This window comes from Haplochromis burtoni, unplaced genomic scaffold, assembly GCF_018398535.1.
Source record: "Haplochromis burtoni strain Fernald_Lab_line unplaced genomic scaffold, NCSU_Asbu1 Contig_2482, whole genome shotgun sequence".
Classification (NCBI taxonomy): Eukaryota; Metazoa; Chordata; class Actinopteri; order Cichliformes; family Cichlidae; genus Haplochromis; species Haplochromis burtoni.
This window is the reverse complement of record NW_024584843.1, coordinates 3,175-12,178: the sequence shown is the minus strand read 5'-3', so window position 1 is coordinate 12,178 and position 9,004 is coordinate 3,175. Positions and strand designations below refer to the sequence as shown.

The 9,004-nt window shown below is 44.3% G+C and overlaps 1 protein-coding gene across 1 annotated transcript in view; it reads left to right on the top strand.

The window, feature by feature from the left end:
* Window positions 1–359: 359 nt before the first annotated feature.
* The window catches only part of LOC102304070 (probable E3 ubiquitin-protein ligase HERC1), a gene marked incomplete at both ends in the record, with an annotated part of 10,171 nt that continues 1,526 nt past the window's right edge, over window positions 360–9,004 (top strand). The window contains 5 exon segments of the mRNA XM_005952911.3: window positions 360–581; window positions 1,017–1,169; window positions 7,381–7,513; window positions 7,681–7,872; window positions 8,547–8,771. Coding sequence (XP_005952973.3) covers window positions 360–581; window positions 1,017–1,169; window positions 7,381–7,513; window positions 7,681–7,872; window positions 8,547–8,771 — 925 coding nt within the window.

Sequence of the window (9,004 nt, the reverse complement as noted above, 5' to 3'; positions counted from 1 at the left end):
TTTTTTTTTTTAATAAAATCTAATGATTATCAGGAACAAATCCATCAGTGCCATGTAGATACAAGCATGCAGGCTGAGGAACAGACGTAGCTGTGGACAGGATTCAGAAAGAAATCACACACTAAACTCTGAAACATGGGTAACTTATCTTAGTAATGTTGTCTTTTATGTTAAATAGCGTAATAATTTCAGAGGGGAGTCACAGAAGACCAAAAGGGAAATTAGTGGTGGGCAGCAATGGCATCGATTTACATTGCCCTCATATATTCTCACTTACTCAGGTGTGAAAGATGAATTTGCTGATTGGTTCTGTCTCTGTTGCCTCCATTGCTCAGGAATGTTTGTATTTTGTGTCACAGAGGATGCAGCTCGACATAATCCTGACCAGCCTCCAGGACCACACCCACGTGGCCTCACTCCTGGGTTACAGCTCTCCTGCTGATGGCCCAGAGGTACTTTCATCTGGCCCTGCCTTTACAGCTCTCCCAGAGCCTGCCTACGGCACCACCACAGGCCACCCCGACACTCACCTGGCCGAGATTCTCATGAAGACGCTGCTCAGGAACCTTGGCTTTTATACTGTAAGTTAATACCGAGAAATGAACACACTGCACACTGAATGCTAGTTAGACTGCCTCTGACTGTACTTTTCCTCTTGAGTCTTCTGACTCAATTATCCACATCATTCTGTTTTCTGCTCTCGCAAAGCCACAAATGGAACTCTGACATCCAGACGAACAAAACAAAACTAGAAACTACTTGGATGAAATAACTTTTTTTCAATTCAATTCATTTTTATTTATACAGCACCAAATCACAACAACAGTCGGCTTGAGACTGTTGTGTATATGAGATTTCTATCAGAGCGTGGGAGCACTGCGATTTCAGACTCCTGTGTATGATCTGTACATGTACATGGTTTTGAAAATAAAGCTGACTTTGACAGTTGTAGACTAGTGTTAAATAAATGGAACTGAACCCACAGATGTTTGTGTTTGTATGTTTGTGCTGTACAGGATCAGGCTTTCGGTGAGCTGGAGAAGAACAGTGATAAGCTGCAGCAAGGCACATCCTCCTCTGACAGCAGCCAGCCGGCTCACCTGCACCAACTTCTCTGCTCGCTGCAGAAGCAACTTCTAGCGTATTGCCACATCAACTCTGTTACTGAGGTACGGCTGCGCTCCTCTTTTTTAGAATAATTAGAGTGTGTAAACACGTTTGTTTTGATTCTTGATGCTTAATAACTTAGAAAATAGTTTTCACACTACCAAAACATGGCAGGATGACGGGGTGGGGGATTACAACACAATTTCATAGCCTCACAATGTTTTATTTGAAGACGTTTTTTATTTCCGATTGCACTTTAATTTCAGATCATACATGGTTGTTGTAATGAGGATTAAAATGGCTTTAAACTCTCAGGCACGTTGGTTTTGTTTGTCTGAGAGCAAACTGAATTCTCTATCAGTGATTGTGTGTTGTGACAAAAAGAACAGGAGAGGTGTAAAATGTGCTTGGTACTAGAGCAGGGCGATATGGCCAAAAATATTTATCACGATATATATTTGAAAATTTGCGATAACGATATAACTGACGATATAATTGATGCGAGACAAAATACAACTCCACAACATTACTAGCGCAAAAAGACAACCTTCCATTTATTTTCACTTAAACAAGAAGCTGGTTTTTATGTACATTAAAGCTTTATAAAAATGTAACAGTGCAAATGCAAATTCCTTGCTGAAAGTTTAACCAAAAGGCATTTCCAGTAGAAATGGGCTGACATATCCTGAGCATAACCATGTATAATATCCACTGAAGTTAAAAAGAGGTGCTTTGCAACATTAAACTGCAGTGTGCAGTACGTATTTTTCGGACCATAAGGTGCACGGGATTATAAGGCACATTAAGCGAAACAAAGCAGTCAGATAAATCAAACTTTATTAAACTCATTCTTCTTGCTTCCTCCACTTCTGTACCATTGATTCATTAATGTTGAATTCTCTGGCAGCTGCTCTATTCCCATGTTGTTGCAGTATATTAATGACTAACCTCGTATTGTGGATGGATTATCTCAGTTGTTCTCCTGACTGAAGTTTGGTCCGTTTACAGCATCCTGCCATGCGATTGCATTTGTCTCTAACCATAGGAACCTTCACGTTAACTTTTATAAGTGGAAAAGTGTTAGTGTTCGTCCTCCAGCTTCACTGTTTATGTTATGCTAACATAGCTGTGTCGCTAGCGATCACGTAGCACATCATTATATACCAGCTAGCCCAACTTCAGTAACCCTACAAACGTCACTGCTGTTTAGTTTCCTGTCTTCATTTATGTTGGAAGTGATAGCAGAGCTGTACGTTTGATTTTTTTCAGAAATCTCTCAGTCAGAACATGCTATATCATGCTTAGGTAACTAGCGAAACTAGCGAGCTAACTTCCGCTAGCTTCCTGCTAACTTCTAACTCCGTTAAATGTAATAACTTTTGTTTTCATGGATGCCTGGAAGTTAAACTTTATAGTTACACCTGGTAAAGCAGCAATGCTGATCGTTTTATTAAAGATGAAAGAATTTAGACAGTTTTTAACTCTCAGTGATGCTGCAGTGTTCGTTTGACCTGAAGCATACGGAGTTTAGGACCCAGATTACTCCCAGATTTAAGAGCATCTTAGTCCGACGGCCGCTTGCATGTTCTGCAAAAAAATGTGCTTTGTCGTGTATCTGTTTTTTTTTTTTTTAAAAACCAAACCAGCACATCACAGCAGTTGCACATTTTTACGTAACAACTTCAGTTCATCTGTTTCACTCAACAATCGGCCATGTGCGTATGAAAACAAAGGCACTGCGCATGCGCGTTTTACTCCCATTCTATCGCGATATTTCATTTTCCTATCGTTGCCTAACATTATACCGGTATTACCGTGAACGGTATAATATGGCCCAGCCCTACTTGGTACCCCGCATCTTTCTTTCGTTCCTTCTGCATTGCATGCTGGGAGTGTGGCGGTGGAGCGTGTGATGAGTCTGACTGAGAGATCGAGGACTTGTTTCTAACTTCACTTTTCTGAATTGATTAAATTAAGCATTACTGACTTTTTTTGAGTGTGCAAAATCGCCAAAATGGACTTCTCTAAACTCATGAGACAACATGGTTTTAAGATCATACCTAGTTGTCCTTGCTCAGTAGAGGAGTGTAGTCTGGCAGTGGGTGAACTCAGCGCTGTGGTCATCTTTGTTGACAGTGTGGAGAACGCAAATAAAGCAAATAAATCGGAAAGATGATTTTATGTCTTTAAGTCAGTGGTGGGTTCTTGGCAACACTGAAATCAACGAATTTTGTCAGCAGTGTACTGTCATTGTCTCATCGGCCAAATCTCTGAGAGATCTGGAGACTGACATAGTGGAGCTGGAGGTGTCTGCAAATTTTACAGGAAACCGAGTTTGGTTTGAGAACCTCAAATCTAAAAAAGCCTTGCTGGGCTCTGGAGCACAGGGGGCTCAGGTTTGTTGCAGATTTCAAAATCTTTCTCTGATGGACGCTCCTACGAAGGTTTTCTTTTCTCTGGAAAAAAGAAAGGACAGAGCAAGGTCTGACCTTTGTGACGATGTCATGGAGGTTTTTGAGGAGAGCTTCACTGAAGGCTCAGAGACCTCAGAGCTGCAGGAGAGCAGTTCTAACGCTGTTACCAAAGAAAGGTGATTTCCAGGATATTAAGAAGGGGCGGCCTGTCTCTTTATTGTGCACTGATTATGAAATACTGTCAAAAGTGCTGGCAAACAGACTGAAGAAGGTGATGGATCAGGTTGTCCACCAAACACAAACATACTGCGTGCCAGACAGGTCTATTGTTGATAAGAGGGGACTCGAAACACATCCTTGTGGAGACCTGGTGCTGAGTGTGATGGTGCTGGACCGGTGGGGGCCGAGTCTGACAGACTGTGGTCTATTTGTCAGGAAGTCCTTGATCCAGAGGCAGATGGGGGTGGAGAGTCCCAGGTGAGACAGTTTCTGGACCAGGATCTCCGGGATGATATGATTGAATGCTGAGCTGAAGTCCAGAAAGAGCATTCTCACATAGCTTCCTCGGTGCTCCAGGTGACTCAGCGCAGTGTGGAGCGCTATGGTGATAGCGTCCTCGGTGGATCGATTTGTCCTGTAGGCAAATTGGTGGGGGTCCAGAGTGGGAGGCAGACCGGCCCTGATGTGCTGACAGACCAGTCTCTCAAAGCACTTCATCACTACAGGCGTAAGTGCAACAGGCCTGTAGTCATTTGGGCTGGCCACAGCTGTCTTCTTGGCGATGGGGATGATGGTGGAGGTTTTGAGGCAGGGCGGGACGGTGTTTGATGACAAGGAAAGGTTGAAGATTTTAGTGAAGACTCCGGTCAGTTCGTCAGCACATGCTCTGAGAACCTTTCCATGTATTCCATCAGGACCTGCCGCCTTCCTGGGATTCACTGACCTTAGAACACACCTCACTTGGTGCTCCCTAAGTGTTAGTGTGCCAGTGCTGGGGGCGGGTGGAAGTGGTGTGGCAGCTGAGGGCTTGGTCGTCTCAAAGCGGGCGAAGAAACGGTTTAGATCCTCAGCCAGTGAGGCATCAGTCCTAGATGTTGCCTGGTTATTGCTTCTGTAGTTGGTAATGTGATTGATCCCCTGCCACATTTTTCTGGGGTCGTTGTCAGCAAAGTGATCTTCAATCCTCCTCCTATAGGCAGCCTTAGCTTTCCTGATGCCTCTACTCAGGTCTGCCCTGGCCGCCCTATACGCAGCCCTGTCCCCTGACTTGAAGGCAGTGTTGCGGCTTTTTAGGAGGGATTGCACTTCGCTATTCATCCAGGGTTTTTGATTTGGAAACACCCTGACCCTTTTGTTGACGGTGACATTGTCAACACAGTTCCTGATGTACGAGAGTACAGTGTCCGTGTACTCCTGGAGGTTGTGGCTGGAGAATAAATCCCATACAGTTGTTGAGAAGCAGTCCTGCAGTTGAGAAAGGGCTCCTTCAGGCCAGGTTTTTATTGTCTTTGTCTGGGGCTTTGTTTTTCTCAGCAGGGGGGTGTAGGTGGGGGTGAGGGACATGCAGAGGTGGTCAGATCCAGCCAGGTGGGGGAGGGGTGTCGCTCTGAAAGCATGCCTGATGTTTGAATAGACATGGTCCAAAGTGTGTTCTCCTCTCGTAGCAAAGTCCACAAACTGGACAAATTTAGGAAGCACAGTCTTTAGGCACGCTTTGTTAAAGTCGCCGGCGACAATAAAAACCCCATCGGGGTGGGCAAGCTGTTGTTTGTTTATGGTGTTGAGCAAGAGGCTGAGAGCCGTGCTAACGTTAGCATCCGGCGGTATATAAACAGCTATCACAATAACTACTGTAAACTCCCTCGGGATGTAAAAAGGTCTGCACGAGACTGCCAGAACCTCCAAATCAGGAGAACAGTGTGTGTGAATGATCCTGCTGTTACAACACCACTCGTTATGCACGTAAACACATAGCCCCCCTCCTCTGCTTTTACCTGAGTTGCTGTTTCTGTCATGCCGGTGTAGCGTGCGGCCTGCTAACTCGACTGCAGCGTCGGGAATCAGCGGGTGAAGCCACGTCTCCGTAATAAGAATAATGCTGCAGTTACGTGCAAAGCTCGTGGTGGCTATCTGTAGCTCCAATTCGTCCAATTTGTGGGTGATGGATCTGGCGTTCGATAGGAAAAGGCTCGGAAGTGCTGGCCGGTGTGGATGTTTGCGTAGCCTAGCGTCTGAGCCCGACCGGCATCCCCTCTTCTGCTTTCTTTCCCTCCGTCGCCTTCTACGCTTGCTGGGCGGGCAGACCATCCACGGTGACCCTGGCGGTCTCGCTATCTCCTCCAGGATGTTGTGTGTTCGCTGATAGTCGCCAGAAACAGACAAACTATATTTAAAACCTAGGTCAATTAGGTTCTGGCGACTGTAAGAGATGGCGGCGTTGCAAACATTCAAAAATATCCACATTAAAAGTAAAAACGAGCACCAAACTGGAGAGCTAAGAGCCGCTGCACCCGTGCGCGTAAACTTTAATCCTTGATGATCAAGTTTTTTTTGCATAATCGACATTGGATACACCAGGCTGTGCTTTTTGCCCAAAGAAGAAGGTGGACAAGGACGAGCTCACCTAGAGAGCAGAGCTGCAGCTTTCAGACTGCAGTTTATTCAGAAACACTTGATGGGAAGGGAAGATGTTTTCTGTGAACCAGTAACTAGCGTTATTTTAAGAGGAAAAGGAGAGTTAGGAATGGATGCTTCCGTGTTTTTACTAAACTTTAATATTTTGTTATGAAATTCCTATGTTTTATAAAAGCCTTTTTAAAGCTTGGACCCTTTTCTGTTGGAAAAGACTGGAACCAGCTTCCTCATTGTTTTGGCTTCTAGAGGAACCGTTGTTTTTGGGGGCTTGGCCGGATGCACGTGATGGAACTGGACTTGCTTTTTTGAAAAGACTGCTTGAGACAAAGGCTCTCAAACTGAGACAAATTATGGACCAGACCTTCAGAACACAGAAACAGCAACATCTTTCATTGGTTCAAGTCAAGCCACATTATGAGGAGTATTCTAGACTTTTGGCTTAAATGTTTAACTTTAGTTGAAAAGGAGATGCTGTTAGATTCTAGTCGTGGATTAGAGATTTCCGATGAAAGAGATCCTTTTTGAGGAATGGAATTGAGTATTGATTTTACATTCTTGACGGGACCCTCGCTTATGAATCAGAAAGACTCGTGACTTTTCACATGCTGAGTGGAAAACTGTTATATAAAATGTCAGTTCAAGGGTTAAATAAAAGGCACTTGAGTGGAAGGACCGATGCTGTCTGGAGAGACAAGTTAAAAGTTGAGGAATGTCAGAAACCTATATGGAGAGTCTTTTATTAACCCCCACTCAATAAGAGGTCAGGTGACCTACAGGGGAGGGTTTTGCACGGTGCCATTGCTGTCAGTAGTTTTGTGTCCAAGGTTAAAAAAGATGCAAGTGAATTATGTCCCTTTTGTCAAGAAATAAAAACTAGTTTTCATATGTTTCTTGAATTTAACTGCCTTGAAATGCTGTTTATTGTGTCTTTGAAAACTGTGGAGTGGCTTGGTCTCCAGTGGCAGTGGGTTGATACAACTTTCATTTTGCTGGTTAAATCTAAAGCTAAATTTCTGTTTTATTTACTGATGAATAATTTCACTGATGTTTCTTTTCAGTGGTGTCTTAATAATGTGGTGTGCTATGTTGTAGATAGATTGTATTTCAGCCCTGTGATGTTGGTAAAAATCTGTCTGTCTGTCACTTTTTTAGTGAATAAAAGAAACCAAATAAAAGAAAATGACCATAGTATATAAAAACTTTTTGTCACCCTGTTTATTTGCAGAACTCCAGCAGTGTGTCATTGCTCCACAAACATCTGCAGCTGCTCTTGCCACATGCCACAGATATCTACTCCCGCTCTGCAGCGCTGATAAAGGAGAGCTCCTGGAATGGCAGCATACGGGAGAAGCTACAAGGTGAATGAAATCAAGTGACCTGTGTTGTAAACTGGCTATAAAGGCCTGTTCTCACTTCCTTGTTATCTCATTCTGCTCCGATAGTTCAAGTTCTTTTCATTTAGCATTGGAGATACTTTCTTTTGTTTTATATCATTGTCATAAAACTATGATCATGTAATCTGCAGATGTGATCTACGTGTCAGCAGCAGGCAGCATGCTGTGTCAGATAATCAACGCCTTACTGCTGCTTCCGGTGTCGGTGGCAAGGCCGCTGTTGAGCCAACTGCTGGAACTGCTGCCTCCTCTGGATTGTCTGAACAGACTGTTGCCTGCTGCCTCTCCTCTGGAGGACCAGGAGCTGCAGTGGCCTCTTCAGGGTGAGCTCAGAACAAGGTTAACTTGGTCAAGATTTGAAAAAAAAAGTTACAAAATATCCTGGGATGAGGTAAATGCATGTACAGACACATGATGTGATCATTTCTGCTGGAGATGTTAAATTATGAGCCCTTGTCAGCTAAGCCAGCAGTGTAATTACAAAAAGCCATGTGTGCAGGCATTACGTGTACACATATTCTGTCGTTACGTTTTTTCTCTTTAAGAGCTTGATGATTTTTTTAAAATTTGGCATAAACATACACTAGAATTGGAGGATTAATTTGCCGGTTCAGGTGTCGGCAACTTTCAACATCAAGAGTCATAGCTGCTCCTACCAAGCAGTGGGAGAAGAAGAGCAGCACATGCAGGTGACGGGGACAGAGGTACATATAGTATAATAGGGTTCGGGGTAACCTTAATCCTAACCCCTGGCTTGCAAGCTGCAGGTCGCCGACCTCTAGGCTAGATGTTCGTGTGAGATGCTGAATAGATGCGACTTCGCAAGACTCATTTTTGGCCTTAACATTAATATGTAACACTGATGTCTGATATGAGAAAATGAAAATCATATCGTGTTATTTATAATGAAAGGTGATATGTTTCAACACCCTGCAGTTGGGGCCATCTTGACGTCTGGTGGAGTACTAAATTGGAGAACGTATTTGTCTTTTTCCAGGTACCTCAGACTTTGCTGAGCCAGCCTCAGGAATGACCCTGCCGCAGCCCGCACTTTCTTGGGTGTGGCTTGTGGACCTGGAGAGGACAGTCGCCCTGCTAGTTGGGCGCTGCCTTGGTGGGATGCTGCAGGGAGCTCCTACCTCACTGGAGGAACAAGATACTGTTTACTGGCTCAAAACACCGCTATTTAGCAATGGCTTGGAGATGGACATCCCCCAGCTAGGTACAGGACGGACGCCCACATACACAACCAGTAGCAACTAGTTAACACGTTAAGCTTAACAACCGATATATGGAGCGACGGCCTCTCTCTCTCTCTCTCTCTCTCTCTCTCTCTCTCTCTCTCTCTCTCTCTCTCTCTCTCTCTCTCTCTCTCTCCCTCCCTCCCTCTCCTGCTGCTACTTCAATCTTGAAACTGATCAGTGATCAGCTGATCGTCTCTCTTCTTTGTTTTTG